Here is a 17,886-nt window from a genome sequence, read left to right on the forward strand (position 1 = left end):
TTTATTTGTTTTACATTACCATATATATATATATATATATATATATATCGATATGACCTGATGCAAAAAAGATTGGGAACTGCTGCCCAATCAGCTGATCGCGCAGTCCCATACTCTAAGTGAGGTCGTCGGGTCGAGAGGAAAAACAAAAAAGGGCACCGAGCAACAACCTCTGGTGCTCTTTGGCGAACCACACCAAAACATTTATGGTCATGTATTTATTGTTGATATTAAAGTTGATTCGACTCACAGTCTTGGCAGAAGATTTCGTCATGAGCGCAAGCAAGTTGTACCTCATAAAGTGTCGGCCACATAAAACGGGGTGACACTCGTGACCTTTTCGAGGCAGCAGGAAACGCAAGAGGAGAAGCAGATGAGTGAAAAATGGCAGAAGTGCTGAAGAACAACATACACAATGAAGAAGAGGAATGAGCAAGACGAACAAAAGTCTGGTGAAAAACAAACAAGAGCAGGGAAGAGGAAACCTGTGAAAGCAAATAATTCTGCATCGACAGACAGAAAGCCTTTTTTTTTTTTTTTTACTTCTTTTTTTTCCAACGTTGATGAAGAGGGAAATTTTCCCAGATCCCGGAAGAAGCCTTCTAGGAGGACATGAATGTCTGGCAGAGAACCCTGGGAAAGTGTGTTAGATTGCACCAGCACGGCGACGTTCTTCTCGGCCAGGAAGTGTCGGACGCTCGGTCGTGTCGAAGCCGCCGCGATTTGTCCTGCCGCAACTCTCGCACACTCAACCGAGCAAACGCCGCAGCATCTCTTCGTAGACGTGCCGCGGTATCGTCCGGCCCTGCGGCAAGAACGCCACGGATGCGATCGACACCGCTTTGACTTTGGACTTGGACCGTCTCGCTTTCTCAGGCCTTGGCAACGTCGGTCGGACTCTTTCTTTCACCAACTTTCGCAAATCCGCTCAGTTTTTCCCTGAGTTACTCACCGGAGCAGCGACCGCGGTCTTTGGCGCATGGAGACGGAGGCGACGCCACAGAGGGAAGCGAGCCGGCATCCAGGTGAGGCTACGCAAGACAGGATACAGATTGCCGTTTCCTTCCATCCACCTCGCAAATCTACGCTCCCTACCCAACAAAATGGACGAGCTTCATCTTCTGATAAAGACCAGTAAAGACTTCGGACGTTCCGCCGCCATGTGCTTTACGGAGACCTGGCTTTGCGACGGCGTACCCGATGGCGCCGTCATGCTTCCCGGCTTCCATATTCACCGGGCACACCGCCACATGGAATCATCGGGGAAAACAAAAGGCGGCAAGAAATGCTTCTATATCAACAAAAAATGGTGTACGGACGTCACGGAGCTCAGCACACACTGCAGCCCGCATTTGGAGTCGCTGTTTTTGAACCGTAAGCCATTCTACTCGCCGCGTGAGTTCGCATCGTTCATTCTCGCCGGTCTCTACATTCCGCCTCAAGCTAACACGAACGCCGCACTGCTAACGCTCGCCGAACAAGTCAACCAAATTGAAAAAAAACAACCGGATTCATTATTCTCGGGGACTTTAACAAAACTAAACTCAACCACGAGCAGCACATCGACTGTCCCACCAGGGAAAATAATACTTTAGACCACTGCTACACGACGCTAAAAAACGCATACCGTGCCATACCGTGCCTCGTGCCGCCCTGGGCTCGTCTGATCACTGCCTCATTCACTTAATACCGACGTACAGGCAAGAACTTAAATGCGCGAAGCCTACAGTGAAAACAGTGAAAAAGTGGACCAATGAAGCCAAGATGGAACTTCAAAGCTGTTAAGACTGCACAGACTGGAGTGTCTTTGAAAATTCAGCTGGCAGCCTGGATGAATATACAGACACTGTCACATCTTATATCAGTTTCTGTGAAGAGATTTGTGGGCCAACAAAGTCATTTCGCACATTCAACAACAACAAGCCGTGGTTCACTGCCAAACTGAAGCAGCTTCGCCAAGCTAAGGAGGACGCATATCAGAGCGGGGACAGGGCCCTGTATAATCGAGCTAGAAACCAGCTGACTAAAGAAATTAACATTGCAAAGAGGAACCATGCAGCAAAGTTGGAAAAACAGTTTAGCGCTAACGACTTTAAATCAGTCTGGCATGCATTCCAGTCGCTGACCAATTACAAGCGGCAATCCCCCCCCAAGCTGAGAACAATAGCACACTAGCCAACGACTTGAATACCTTCTACTGCAGATTTGAAAAGGACACTTTCACACCCCACACCCACACCACCGACCACCATCACACTACCGACTTCTGCGTTAACCATCTCCGAACAGGATGTGAGGCGCAGCTTCAAACAACAAAAGATTAACAAAGAGGCAGGCCTAGACCATGTGTCCCCATCCTGTCTCAAAGTCTGCGCGGACCAGCTCGCGCCAGTCTTCACTCAGATCTTCAATAGATCTCTGGAACTGTGCGAAGTACCATCCTGTTTCAAACGCTCCACCATCATTCCAGTCCCCAAGAAACCTGCAATCTCGGGTCTAAATGACTACAGGCCTGTCGCCTTGACATCTGTGGTCATGAAGTCCTTTGAACGTCTCGTGCTGGACCATCTCAAGAGCGTCACGGGTCCCCTGCTGAACCCCCTGTAGTTTGCCTACCGAGCGAACAGGTCTGCGGATGATGCAGTCAACATGGGACTGCACTTCATCCTAGAACACCTCGACAGTGCAGGGACCTACGCGAGGATCCTGTTCGTCGACTTCAGCTCAGCGTTCAACACCATCATCCCTGAACTCCTTTCCTCCAAGCTTCTCCAGCTCAGCGGCCGGAGCTGCGGTGCGGCCGACGCAACCTGGACCTGAACACGCTCAAGACTGTAGAGATGATCGTGGACTTCAGAAGGCATCCTTCGCCACAGCTGCCCCTCACGTTGTCCAGCTGCCTTGTGTCAACCGTCGAGACCTTCAAGTTCCTGGGAATTACAGTCTCTCAGGACCTGAAGTGGGCGACCAACATCAACTCCGCCCTCAAAAAGGCCCAGCAGAGGATGTACTTCCTGCGGCTTCTGAGGAAGCACGGCCTGCCACGGGAGCTGCTGAGGCAGTTCTACACAGCGGTCATCGAATCGGTCCTGTGTTCCCCATCACAGTCTGGTTTTGTGCTGCTACAAAAAAGGACAAACTCCGACTGCAACGGACAATCAAAACTGCTGAAAGGATTGTCGGTCCCCCCCCCTACCCACCCTTGAGGACTTGCACGCTGCCAGAACTAAGACAAGAGCGCGAAAAATCCTCTCGGACCCTCCGCATCCCGGTCACCGGCTCTTCCGGCTCCTTCCCTCAGGTAGGCACTACCGATCAATGCAAACTAGAACTAGCAGACATTCCAACAGCTTCTTCCCTCTTGCGATCAACTTCTTAAACAGCTAACCTACAATTCCATTACAAAATGCTGGCAATTTTTTGTCTTGAGTTCGTTGTCCCATTTCTGTGGGGCCAATTCTACATAACTCGTGCACTCACTGTAGTCGTCTCGCCACGCTGCACTATTTGCATATACTGGCCACTCATGCCAGAGTAGCATCTGCTCCATTTGCACACTGACTGAGGAGTATCTGCAACATTTGCACAATCGACATTGTCCCAGATGATCGCGCTACTCGTCACTTGAAACCGCATCCACTCCTTGAAGTCTCGGCGCCCTTTGCACAATGCTCGTTGCAGCGGACTATTGCAATATTAGTCTTTCGAACTGCTCTCAGTGCTAGAGGACTCGGCATCATTTTGCTCAATTGTCAAAAAATCATAATAAATGTACCGGCATTACCAGACAACTAGCAAACCTTTAGTGCTCAGTGACTGTTTTTTTCTTCTTGTCAATGTCTTTATGTCCCAAAAGGATTCTCTGTCAATTGACCGTCTGTTGTCGTCCTCGAGCGGCTCCGACTACGGGAGACAAATTCCTTGTGTGGTTTTTTTGGACATACTTGGCAAATAAATAAAGATGATTCTGATGATTGTGTCATCAATCCCGCAAATCTCTTTCTGTAAACAAAGACCTTGATTGGCTCATTAAGGTCACGTGATCACGGCTAGCGTACTACTGACTGTAGCTGCGTACGCAGTCTGGGACAAATGTGCAGGAACCCGGACCGCGGTTCTCCATTTTGAAGATGGCCGCCGCGGTGGATTGGGCGGTGATTCGCAACGCAGCCTTTGTCACATTCCACACTGACTCTTGTTTGTTTCTCTTCCTCCTCCTCCTCCTCCTCCTTTTCTTCCTCCTCCCTTTCCCCAAATCTCCCTCCGATCCTCATGTTGGTCTCTGCTGGCTTTCCCACAATCCTCCCGTCGCGCCGTCTTCTTTTTTTGCTCCACCTCTGCATACTCTGGCCTGTCATCATCTTTCCCGCCCCGTTCTTCTCCTTCTTCTTCTCCTTCTTTTTCTCCTCCTTTGCTTCCAGCTGCTTGTCCCAGTTGGCCGCCACGCAGCAGCAGAACTCGCTCTCGTGTTGCGTCTGCAGAAGACTCAGCAAATCCGAAGACTTCACTTAGCGCCACTCATGGAGACTTTTCCCAGAAAAATAGAGGAACCGCAACCGTCCACTTCAGATCAGACCCCTACGCCGCCGTGGCCGCTTTATGTGACCCCCCCCCCCCACACACACACACACACACACACACACACACACAGGCGGGCTTATTATGGCAGTTGGTTCAGATTCCCAGTGAGCGTGACATCATGTACTCTCAATCAAATCCAGATTTCAAGCAGACCACAAATAGAGGGGGGGTGCGTGCACACACACACACACACGCACGCACGCACGCACACAATCAGGTCTTGAGGAATTTGTGTTTTCTTATCAGAAGACTTTTTCCACCATTTTCAAAGCGGGTCACGCGTGTGTGTGCTCATACGTGCGCGTGTTGGAATGTAACCAACGTTTTTTATGAGACGCTTCCTGTCCACCTCAACTTTGGTTGTCATGGCGATGCGCTAACGTGATGAACGTGACTCTGAACTGCAATGGACGCTAATGGGTTTATTTTTGTCAAAAGGAGAATTCAATCACGTCTTTAAACTCGACGAGCTGCTGCGGTTTCTTCAATCGATCAACCAATCGATAGATCAAATCGATATTAAATGCATGAAACAGAATAGAGGGGCAGCTGCCAGTCAACTTTTATCTGAAACATTAATTAATGAATATTAAGTCAAATGGGTTAGTTCCAGTGGAACAGTGGATGACTGGTTAGAGCGTCTGCCTCGCAGTTCTGAGGACCGGGGTTCGAATCCCCGGCCCCGCCTGTGTGGAGTTTGCATGTTCTCCCCGTGCCTGCGTGGCTTTTCTCCGGGCACTCCGCTTTCCTCCCACATCCCAAAAACATGCGTGCGAGGTTGATTGACAACTCTAAATTGCCCGTAGGTATGAATGTTTGTTTGTATGTGCCCTGCGATTGGCTGCCCGATGACAGCTCCACGCGCATTACCTTTTAGTTCATAGGTTTTAGATTGATACTGGTTATAAAGAACCAATTGTTCATTTTAATATATGCTGTGCGTGTGTATGTGTGTGTGTGTGTGTGTGTAAACCAGCTGCAGGTAAAGTCACCTGCAGGCATTCACACCTGATGAATATGTTGCACGCACGCACCCACACGTCATTAGGCCTTCCACACTCTTGTGCGATTGGTTGACAGTTTGCGGGCGTGCATGCGAGTATGTGATGATGTCATATTCTTGGGCGATGATGTCGAGTCGAATTTGTTCGCATATCAAAGCAATTATTATTATCAATTTTGATTGTTTTGGGTTTTTTTTCCCCAAGAATGACGTTATATATCATGAAAATAAAGTCATACTTTTCAAGATGTTCCGCTTAAAAATAGAGCCCGACCAAATTTTTTTTTTTAGGCCGATGCCTAAATAATGCCTAATAATATAAATATCTGATATTTGGCAGAATAAAAGTCCAATTCATCAGACTTATTCTTAGGTCCTTAACATTATACAATAAAGATATGAATTACAGGTAGAACATTTGACAGTTTTACAATATTTTGTCCTTTAGTATTTGTTTAACTTTACAAAAGAGAAAAATCTGCCAATTTTTGCCTATTCTTTATGTTTGTTTGACTGTTATCTTTGTCTCATGTTGTAATGTGTTAATGTGTAAAAGAACATTTTAAAAAATCAGCAAAAATGTGCCAATTTTTTGGAAATGTTTGCCTATTTTTCATGTTTGTGTGATTGTCATTATCTTTGTCTTATGTTTATCCATCCATCCATTTTCTACCGCTTATCCGAGGTCGGGTCGCGGGGGCAGTAGCTTTAGCAGGGACGCCCAGACTCCGAATCAGATGCCCTAGCCACCTCATCTGGCTCCTCTCGATGCGGAGGAGCAGCGGCTCTACTCTGAGATCTCACCCGTTCTCTAAGGGAGAGCCCGGACACCCTGCGGAGGAAACTCATTTCGGCCGCTTGTATCCGGGATCTCGTTCTTTCCCACAGCTCGTGACCACAGGTGAGGGTAGGAACGGAGATCCACCGGTAAATCGAGAGCTTCGTCTTTCGGCTTAGCTCCTTCTTCACCACGACGGACCGATACAAAGTCCGCATCACTGCAGACGCCGCACCGATCCGCCTGTCGATCTCCCGTTCCGTTCTTCCCTCGCTCGTGAACGAGACCCCGAGATACTTGAACTCCTCCACTCGCCGCTTCACACTCGGCTGAGATTTGGAGATCACGGCTTGATGAAGCCAACAGAACCGCATCATCTGCAAAAAGCTGAGATGCAATACTGAGGCCACCGAACCGGACCCCCCTCTACGCCTCGGCTGCGCCTAGAAATTCTGTCCATAAAAGTTAGGAACAGAATCGGTGACAAAGTCCAACCCTCACCGGGAACGAGTCCGACTTACTGCCGGCAATGCGGACCAAACTCTGACCAAACCAGTCGTTCAAGGACCGAACAGCCCGCATCAGGGGGTTCGGCACCTCCTTCTTCAGCTTGACGGTATCCCTCACCGTCTGCCAATTTTTTTTGCTGTTTTTTGCAGATTTGTTTCAAGTTTGTTTGAAAGTTATCTTTATTCATGATGATGTTTGTCTTATGTCTCCAATGTGTTATAAAAATGGCCGTTTTTTGTTGTGAACGGTTTTAATAGCGATGACGACGTGCGGCTGGTCTCACCTCCACGATGCTCTTGAGATCCCTGACGTAGGCTTGCTCCGTCTCCACGATCTCCATGACGACCCTCTCCAGCCGGGACGGCCGCCCTGGCCCGGGCCCGGGCGCGGCGGCCGCATCGGCCGAGCGACCCCCCGCGCGGGCGCGGCCTCCCGCGAGCAGCGGCGTGAGGTCCAGGCTGATGTCGGAGCCGTTCCTCTCGGGCCCGGACGACAATGACGACGAGGCGTCATAGGCGGGCACGGCGCCGTACGGCAGCGAGGAAGACGAGGATGAGGAAGACGAGGAGCGCGAGGTGTCCCGCAGGGACGCAGACGAGGCGGAGGACGACAGGGACAGGGAGGCCGGACGCTCGCGGTCGGAGCAAACCGTGTCCACCGACGCGCACGACGTCGACGCCCCTCGCTCGCCCGACGACGCCATCCCGCGCAGCGACGACACCGACGACGGACGCTTGGCACCTGGTCGCCGCCAAACAACATGAAGACGACGTCGTCAATAACAAGAAGAAGATTGTCCGACACTTTCAACTCGTTTGTTTCGTTTTCTGTCATTTAGAATTTGTTTCAGAAAATCATTTTTGCTTCTTTGAAGAAAAAAAGTTTTGAATTAACATCACTTGTCATTAGCCTTAAATATCTTAGACTGCATAATCCCGATACAAAATATGCATGTGAGTTGCCCGTTCTTGGCTCGGGATCGGCGACGCACAGGCCGGCGAATCAATTATTTCAATATAAAATATTTCAAACTATAGATACAATATATCTACAGTTGGTTTAGATGAGCAGGATAAAGATGATATTGTTCATGATGGGTACAGTTGTCAGCTTTGGTGACGTCATTCCAGTCTGGGGCGCACAAGTCTTTACTCATTCACTGCTGTGAAAAGATTTTCAAGGAGTTTTTTTCAGAAATAAAGTCACAATTTATAAGAAAAAGTTGGACGAAATTTGTTTAGCAATTTATATCTTTTAACATAAAGTAGATTTTTTCCCCTACAATCAAAAATAAAGTTTGATTATCCCCTCCTTGAGCCGTCATTTTATCGTGGTGGAGGCGTTTGTGTGTCCCAATGATCCTAGGAGCTCAGTTGTCTGGGGCTTCACGCCCCTGGAAGGGTCACCCATGGCAAACAGGTCCTAGGTGAGGGACCAGACAAAGCACAGCTCCAAAACCCCCGATGATGTTAAAAAATTCAGGAAGACGTTTTCCCTTGCCCGGACGCGTGTCACCAAGGCCCCCCTCTGGAGCCAGGCCTGGAGGTGGGGCTCGAAGGCGAGCGCCTGGTGGCCGGGCCTCCACTCGTGGCACACCCCGAAAGGATAACGTGGGTCCCCCTTCCCGTGGGCTCACCACCTGTGGGAGGGGCCATGGGGGTCGGGTGCTATGCGAGCTGGGCGGTGGCCGAAAGCGAGGACCTCGGCGATCTGAGCCCCGGCTACAGAAGCTGGCTCTAGGGACGTGGAATGTCACCTCTCTGGCTGGGAAGGAGCCCGAGCTGGTGTGTGAGGTCGAGAAGTTCCGACTCGATATAGTCGGACTCGCCTCCACGCACAGCTCGGGGTCTGGTACCAGTCCTCTCGAGAGGGGTTGGACTCTCTTCCACTCTGGAGTTGCCCACGGTGAGAGGCGCCGAGCAGGTGTGGGTATACTTATTATGTGTTCCAACTACAGGGGGATCACACTCCTCAGCCTCCCCGGTAAGGTCTATTCAGGGGTGCTGGAGAGGAGGGTCCGTCGGGAAGTCGAATCTCAGATTCAGGAGGAGCAGTGTGGTTTTCGTCCTGGCCGTGGAACAGTGGACCAGCTCTACACCCTGGGCGGGGTCCTCGAGGGTGTGTGGGAGTTCGCCCAACCAGTCTACATGTGTTTTGTGGACTTGGAGAAGGCGTTCGACCGTTTCCCATGGGGGGGTCATGCTGGGGGTGCTTCGGGAGTACGGGGTGCCGAACCCCCTGATACGGGCTGTTCGGTGCCTGTACGACCGGAGTCAGAGTTTGGTCCGCATATCCGGCAGTAAGTCGGACTGGTTCCCGGTTAGGGTTGGACTCCGCCAAGGCTGCCCTTTGTCACCGATTCTGTTCGTAACTTTTATGGACAGAATTTCAGGTTTACATCAGCGCGACAGCAGCCGAAAATGATCTTCAATCGCTACTTTAATATGCTAATTTCCTACGCGGCCCTCCGTGTATATCAAATTCCAGCCTTGCACGTCAAAGTCCGCGCACATCGAATTGGCGGTCAGCTGTCCGAAAGGTTTCAATATACCGCAACATCCGACGTCTGCGTTACGTCGTCGTCCAAAATGATTTTGCAAGCGTCCGAGCCTGATCAAGTCAAAACAACACGCCGTACACATATTGTGTGAGAGAAGCTACCACCTTCCTGGGCAAATATACAGAACCCGATATTCATTTTTGGGGGGGAAATATGTCACATTTTGGGCAAAAAGCAACTATTTGTGGCCAACTTCATCGGAAAGGCAACATATAGCATTTGAAGGCAAAATATCCCGTTTTTGCTTCCTTTTCCTCTTTTCGGGGTCTCCTGAAGCATTTTGGTGTGTTTTTCATTTGTTTTCTGCAGGCGACTACCACGTTGCTCCTCAAATATAGTCGTGATTGCGTGATGTGGGCGGGGCTCGGCTGCGGATTCTCCTTCGTCCGCGACTGGACCCCCCCCCCCCTCCACCCCACCCCACCTTCCTGCAGCTTATCTGGGGCGTCGCTTGATTTTCTGCTCGTTTCCTTTCAATGCTCAGCATCAACACAGCTCGAGTTGACTTTTCTTCTTATTGTGTTTCCATAGCCACAAAACATGCAACTTCCTGTGTGTGAGGAAGTCCAAGCCCCGAGACGACTAACAAGACCGAAGGTTGACGAATAAGAATGGCTACTGGAATAAAAATGATGAACTCGTTCGCCGGCTGTGGACATTTATATTCATCAACGAGTATCCAAACGTTTGCTGCCACCGACGTTTATATTCGTCAAGTCTGTTTTTCAACGGGTTGCCGTAGAAGAGGGTCGCCGCCCGGCTTGTCTGTCGCATTCAAGCTTCTACGTAACTCTAAGGACTCTTAGACGCCACTAGGTGGCGGAATTGCATCGCTTTGGATTTGAGATCAGCACAGCTTTTGAGTAGAAGATAAAGATCGGGCGCTCAATCTCAGCTCGTCACGTCGATGATGAGGGAGAGAAATGCAAAAACACTAATAATGATTTTAAAATACAATAAGAATCAAAGCAACCAAGTTTTTTTAATATTTGTAAAAATGTATATATCATTTTTGTATTTGTTTTTTAAAGGACACTATTCATAATTGAATACAACGGAAACGACCCAAAAATGCGGTTCAGTTGACAGAAAAAGTTGCTTTATGGGTGTTTTTTCTTTTAGTCAAATGTTAATCGTTTTTGTTGTTGTTGTTAAAGCAACCCAAAAAGTCATTTTAGCGGCTGTAATATCGGTAATAATAGAAACTATCCGTCAGGTCAGGGGTCGCCGGGTTCTCACCTGCGTTACTGGACGACCTGGAAGTCCGGCGACGCCAACCCTCGGGCATGATGCGATGACGTCACGGCAACAGGAAGTGACCTAAACGGGACGCACAGAGCCAGGATGAGGATGAGGATGAGGATGAGGAAGGCTTTTTGGCCAGAGAGGGCCCACCCGATTTGGGGCGTCCGTCAAAAGGAGGTTTTGCCGAACGAGCCTCGCGCCGGCGACGTCCTGGCTCGGCCGTGTTCCGTGTGAAAGGCGCACGCTGGGTGATGTGCCAAAACTTGTGACGTTTCAATCAATACGTTGGCTCACTTTCATATCATTTGATCAACGACGCTAAACCGAATTTCCTTCTGAAATCAATTCATTTGACCGATATTAATATTTGAATTATTGACGATCAAAAGTCATATTTTTCAAACTTTGAATATCGCAATGTCGTCAGCGTGATGCTTCCTGATTTGCGAAATCTTTTGTGACGATGATAACGACATTTTTGCATATAGCGGATTTCGTTCCTTTTCCATGAAACACAAACACAAATGCGTCTTTGTGTGCAAAAAGTTTTTTTTCTTTTCTTTTGCTTTCAAAATGTCACTCGTGCCGTTTTCAGCATGGACGCCTCATGACGTTGTTGCAATACACCAGAGGGATCTGCGTTGTGGCAGCCATTTTGCATTCCCCCAATAGCAGATGGCAAAATCAGGCAGATCGGTGCGGCGTCTGCAGTGATGCGGACTTTGTATCGATCCGTCGTGGTAAAGAAGGAGCTAAGCCGAAAGGCGAAGCTCTCGATTTACCGGTGGATCTCCGCTCCTACCCTCACCTGTGGTCACGAGCTGCGGGTCGTGACCCAAAGAACGAGATCCCGGATACGAGCGGCCGAAATGAGTTTCCTCCGCGGGGCGTCCGGGCTCTCCCTTAGAGATAGGGCGAGAAGCTCGGTCATCCGGGAGGAGCTCAGAGTAGAGCCGCTGCTCCTCCGCATCGAGAGGAGCCAGATGAGGTGGCTGGGGCATCTGATTCAGATGCCTCCTGGACGCCTCCCCGGTGAGGTGTTCCGGGCACGTCCCGCCGGGAGGAGACCCGGGACACGACGGAGAGACTACGTCTTTCGGCTGGCCCGGGAACGCCTCGAGATCCCCTCGGAAGAGCTGGAGGAAGTGGCTGGGGAGAGGGAAGTCTGGGCGTCCCTGCTGAAGCTACTGACCCCGCGACCCGACCTCGGCTAAGCGGTAGAAAATGGATGTAAGGGTGGTATTCTAATAATGAGGTTGAAAATTGGAACCTAAAAAGTCTCGATTTTTTTCAAGAGTCGTCCTATTTTCGTCCAAGATAATAATCCATCCATCCATTCATTGTCTGAACCGCTTCTCCTCACGCGGGCGTGTCGGCACCTATCCCAGCTAACATCGGGCAGGAGGCGGGGTACATGCTGAACTGGTTGCCAGCCAATCGCAGGGCGCACAGAAACAAACAACCATTCGCACCTACGGGCAATTTAGAGTCTTCAATCAACCGAGCATGCATGTTTTTGGGATGTGGGAGGGAACGGGAGTACCCGGAGAAAAGCCACCCAGGCACGGGGAGAACATGCAAACTCCACACAGGCGGGGCCGGGGATCGGACCCCGGTCCACAGAACTGTGAGGCAGACGCTCTAACCGGTCATCCACTGTGCCGCCCCAGATAAAAAAAAGTTGTAATATGACAATGATAATAAATCTTTTTGCAAGTTGCATTTTTTACAAGGAAAAAGGTTGTCATCTTGCAAGAAGTTGATCATTTGAGGAAAAAAGATATCATATTCAAAAATAAAGTTGCCACGCTCTCATATTTGACATACAATGTAATAATAATAATAATAATAACACAAGAAGAATATCCGAAGAAGACATGAAGAGGAAGAAGAATGGATGAGGCCTGGAAGAAGCCTCCGTGCTGCCCCCGCAGGTCATGTGGAGAACCGCATGTCTCGTTCACAGCAAATGTCGAGCGATGGCTCACTCCAAACCGTTTTTGTTCTCCCGATAACCTCAACATCCTAACTTCGGAACGGCCTTTTCTTCCCGTGAAAGTTGTGCTGAAAAGTGAGCGCTACCTGGCTCCCGGATGGTCCTTCCTCGCCCCCGGCGCGTCAGGAGCGTGCGCCTCAACCCTCAAAAGCGGGTTCGGAAAACAACACGAGGAAGACCACGCACAAGAGGAAGGATCCGCAGCCTGCGGGACGTCATGGCTGCACAACGGGAGTCAGCGGAGAGACGGAGGGAGCCCACGCACACGCCGTGGACGGAACAGCCACTCTGAGCAAGATGCACGGCAGGCAGGAAGGAGGGATGAGAGAGAGAGAGAGAGAGAGAGAGAGAGATGGAGCGGGGGGGGGGGTGGGGCGCCAGCTGCGCACAAGAGAAGAAAAAAGGAAAGAAAAGGCTGGAATGTTTCTCATCTTCGGACATTTGCTGCAATCTTCGCCGTTCAGACTGCTCGCGACGACGCAAGCTGGACACGACCAAGTGTCTGACCAACATCTGTAGGGACGGCGAAACCGTTGTGGACAACCATCGTCGAGCGTACGAACACAAAAAAAAGTCGGAGCTGCAATGTGTCGGTCTGCACCATAAACTCGCGACGACGCGATAAGCGAGTCACTTTCCCACGAACGTGGTACGCTTTCAGTAGAATCCGCATAGGGAGAATACGTGGGACTTTTTTTTTTTACTGCCTCTCTACGACCCGTCTGCGTCGAGCGCAAAAGGGTCGCTGCGCTCCACGCCGTCCCAACACGCGACATTGAAAGCGAGCAACCGTCACCAAACAAATTGCAATTCTTTCTGGTTTCTAAGTCCACGACGACGGAATGAGTCCCAATCTTCTCCCCATTCGCCAAGTAACTTTTGCAGCTATCTGGAGTTGAACACAACTCATTCTTTTTCGGACAACTTGGAACTTGCACTCCCCGCACTTCAGAACATACGGCTTTACTTTCTACTGGTTACCTTTTTCGACATCCTCTATGTGATGCAAGAAAAAAAGACCGACCGACCGACCGACAGACAGATAGTGTACATACATTTCCAAACATCAGCATAGATCCAGTGTCTAATAGATATACAAGTAGAATACAGGAAATGTGCTTCCGGGCCGACGAGTCTTCCGACAGACAACAAAGAGAGACGGTCGTCATGGTGACCGGCTCACCTGATGAGGGTGAGGGAGTATCGTCATGACGACAGACAGCCGCGACGTCGTCATCGGCGTTTTGGACTCACGAGCTGCCGCTTGAATTCCTAATGCAACTAAATCCAACACACAAACACAATCATTTGTAGATGTCGTCGCAAATAAACATTTAAAAATACACATCAATACTAATCACGTATAAAACTTGACGCATTTATATTCATACTCATCATGTACATTAAGACGGACTCCCGAGTAGGAAAATGAACACTAAATGGTCTTTTCCGAGCAAAATGGCCGACTTCCTGTTCAATTTTCGGCGCGAGTCCTCGAGACTCTCGTTACGACTGACATGTCCGCCCAATTTCGTCTCGATCGGTAAAACCGGTGGCGAGTATTTTTCAAATTTGCGTAAAAAGGAACATTCCCCCAAACTGGCTGCTTCCGAGCAAAATGGCCGACTTCCTGTTCAGTTTCAGGCGCGAGCCCTTGAGACTTTTTGGCGCGTCTCGTTACGACTGACCTGTCCGGCCAATTTCGTGCCGATCGCTATGAGTGGCGTCAGGGGCTGAATTTTGAGCGAGGTTGTGGGGGGGGGGGGGAGCCTAAAACGCACACACTCGCACACAACGTTGTGTGAGTGGCGAGTGTGTACACAAACGGAAAAAAAGGGAAGAGAAAACATTCCCGTCGCCATGTGTGCATGTTTTCTCTTCCTCTCATTCGCAGTTTCAAAGTGGACAAACACACACACACACACACATGTAAAAGGGGGGCGGGGCTATGCTAGGCTAGGCTAAAGCGACGAGCCGGCACCTTTTGCGCGTCTGCGCTGTTATTCCGAGTCAGTCCGCCGACATTCCTGCAGCCGTTTCCCCGAACGCAATCACCCGCCGCCTGTTCACAGGGGTCGAAGGTCAGCGGCGAACAAAGGGACAACAGCCAGGAGGTCGCGACCGGTCGGAACCGGTTCTGATGAACTGGGAAAGCCGTGGGAATTCCACACGGTCGTGATTTTTCTCCAAGTCGCCTGAGAACTGAACGTACGATATTCGTCCGATGGGATTCATTTGCGTGCCGCGTGGAGTTACGATTTTGGAGGACGGCGGTGGCGCCGGGAGCTGATGCTATCGCTAACGTCGTTGTGCTACTTGCAAAATGTTACGATGTACGGCGTGTCCAATTATACGCTTGTTATTATACGCAATGTTACAGCGTATTTAAACTTTACCTTTGCGAATTGTTTACAAATGTAAGATAAGCAAGTCATACGTTTGTGTTCAATTTGACATTTATAAACTGTGCCTCAAACTTGCCAGTTGACGGGCACGGACGGGGGCAGAACCCTCGCACCTCCAACGCCGACATTTTTCAGGAAACCCGACAACTTCGTTAAGCCGTCATCAAAGAAAGGAAGCCATTTCCAACACAATCTTTTGTACAAATAACAGACCCACGTGGGGACTGACCAATAGCGACCATCCCTTTGCAAAACGTTAGCTCGTGTCCAATTTGTATTAGCATATATTGTATCTGGAACTTTACAATGGTAAAATGTGTCAGCGTGCGTACGTCCAACTGTAAAATGTTAGTTTATATCCAAATATACACTTATTATTACACAATATTACAACGCATGTTCAAACTTTCCACTTTTCGGTTTGGCAGCATCGAGACTCAACAAAAATGTGACAGAAAGGCAAGAATAGGGAGCATTCAAAGGTTTGATGGACCGAAGGGTCCACTGGCGTCAAGAACGGAACAGAGGATAGGGCCCCAAAAATGCACGACTCCAAACCAGATGGACAGTTTCAAAAAGAGAAGTTTAATATACGGGCGAGGTCGGTACACAGGCAGGCCATCCAAAAAAAGGCAAAAACGGGAGGCAAAAAGGCCAGGTCGAGGTCTTACTGTGAGTCTGCGACGACGTGGAAACAAGGACTGCTGGAACGCGACGACAAGGTACAACCAACCGGCGACCAGAAAGAAGGAGCCACGAGGTGAAATGCGAGGGGTAATTAGGCTGAGCGAGGCACAGGTGGGGAAGAGGGGAACGTCGCCCCCACCAACATGGCCGCCGGCGTGTCGAGTGTTCGTCATATCTATGGGACTCATCGTCTTCTTCTTCTTCTTCTTCTTCTTCTTGTACTTCCTGATCATGACAACGCTTGTCAAACTGAAATCCTCTCTCACTGTCACACACACACGCCACAGAAAATGTTTTGCTCTCACACATTCGTGAAAGGCTCTCGCGTGCTTTCACTAAAATACTCCCACAGGAGTCGCACATGCTCCTGAAACGCTCTCACGTGTGAGTCGGAAATAAGTGAAGCGCAAAGATGCCAACAAGTAAAAAGACAGAAAAGAAGACGACGAGACAAAGATGAAAGAGGAACGAAGAGGAATGTGCGGCTCAGCACTTTGTGGCTGCGGCGCTTATTTAATATCAATCAGCTGTTCGCACACGTGACCACTTTTCAACATGTGTGCGTCTATCGAGCTGACACGCGTGAGGAGAAGCCGCTCAGAAAATGGACGGGCGTGTGCGCGCCCCCTAGCGGCACTGCACGTCATGACAATGCCTTCTGCTCAAGTCGCGGATCAGAATGGTGTTGTCTTTTTCCTTGTTCGGGCCAAAAATGACGGGACATCGTAGTCTGGGAGGTGCCAAACAATTCAACAAAGAGGAAGTCACTGACTACTTACTCATTGAGCAACTAACAAACTGACGGACTGATGTACTAAGACACAGGTGTCAAACTCGTGGCCGGGGGCCACTTCCTGCCCGCCACGTCGTTTGATGTGGCCCGTGAAAGCAAATCGCGTGTGCTAAAATACCAAAATTGCAAATTGTCTTAACTTTGAATAATGTTGAGATATAGCAAGCATTTTGTTTGTTGCCAATCCCCCTTTTCAAACAAATTGAATTATAGTTGAACAAACTGTTTTTTTTTTGTTTGTTTTTGGTTGTTTTTTTACTGGCTTTTGATTTGAAAACATCAAATTGTTTCACAGTCTAACGACCCTTAGAGGGAAACTAAGATGTGGCCCGCGACAAAAATGAGTTTGACACCCGGTACCAAGAAACGAAGAAACTGACTGACTAAAGAACTAAAAAAAAAAAACAACTGACCGATGGACTAACTGACTGACTGACAAACAAACTGGCCAAGCAACTGACTGTTCGACTCGTAAATATACACACAAACACACACACATACATAAGCACACATACATACAAACGTACACACACACATACATACATACATAAGCACACACAAACATACATGCACAAACACACACACACAAACACGATCGTAAACACACATGCACAGAGAGATGAACACACATACAAACAAAACGCACACACACACAAAGAAAGACGCGTGTACATAAACACATACACACAAAAAAACACATCTACACGCAAACACACAAGTACATAAGCACACACAGACAAAGACACGCTTGGACATACACACTGCTGCTAATCTGTGATGATCACATGACTAAGAGTTACGACAACACACACCGATAATTTCACTTGGCGTGCGTGTGCGTGTGTTTGCCGGCGCGTGTGTGAGCGCTGACATTCCTTCCAGACATGTCAGCGCAACATCTGCTTCCTGGCCGCGGGCCTATAAAATTGGGGTGCTAACCGCCGTGTGTGTGCGCGCGCGAGCGCGCGTCTATACGTTAGCTGCCATCGGTTGAGTCACGGCAGTGTAATAACACGTGTGGCACGTAAAAGTGTAAGGTGTCGGGTAGTCCTTTGTATGGAAAAAGGGTCGGCGTCAGTTTCAAATCGTCAATTCTGTTTTCATGTGTGCTGAAGTTAAGTTAATGGAAGAAACATGAAGTTGACGTCTCATCAAAACAGTCACACAAAGCTACGTATGGCATGACAATCACGTGCACATCTTGCCAAAGGAATCATTTTTAAAAGCTAAGTGTGGCGAAACATTCACGCACTCGCCTCATCGAAAGTCCCTCACAATTATGGGTGGCATAACAATCAAGCGCTTGCGTCGTCAAAACAACCGCTCTC

The 17,886-nt window shown here is 49.2% G+C and overlaps 1 protein-coding gene across 5 annotated transcripts in view; it reads right to left on the reverse strand.

Annotated features, from left to right (window-relative positions):
• The window catches only part of plekhg2 (pleckstrin homology domain containing, family G (with RhoGef domain) member 2), a 48,329-nt gene extending 32,217 nt beyond the window's left edge, over window positions 1–16,112 (reverse strand). For 2 of the 5 annotated variants that reach the window (XM_061782567.1, XM_061782572.1), the window contains exons 1-3: window positions 12,760–13,012; window positions 10,672–10,752; window positions 7,156–7,613 (exon numbers count right to left, since the gene is read on the reverse strand). In XM_061782567.1, the coding sequence (XP_061638551.1) occupies window positions 7,156–7,613; window positions 10,672–10,720 (507 nt within the window). In that variant the 5' untranslated portion in view covers window positions 10,721–10,752; window positions 12,760–13,012. The other 3 variants (XM_061782569.1, XM_061782570.1, XM_061782571.1) reach the window with 3 other exon arrangements.
• Between the last annotated feature and the right edge of the window lie 1,774 nt (window positions 16,113–17,886).

Source organism: Phyllopteryx taeniolatus, chromosome 8 (assembly GCF_024500385.1).
Source record: "Phyllopteryx taeniolatus isolate TA_2022b chromosome 8, UOR_Ptae_1.2, whole genome shotgun sequence".
Classification (NCBI taxonomy): domain Eukaryota; kingdom Metazoa; phylum Chordata; class Actinopteri; order Syngnathiformes; family Syngnathidae; genus Phyllopteryx; species Phyllopteryx taeniolatus.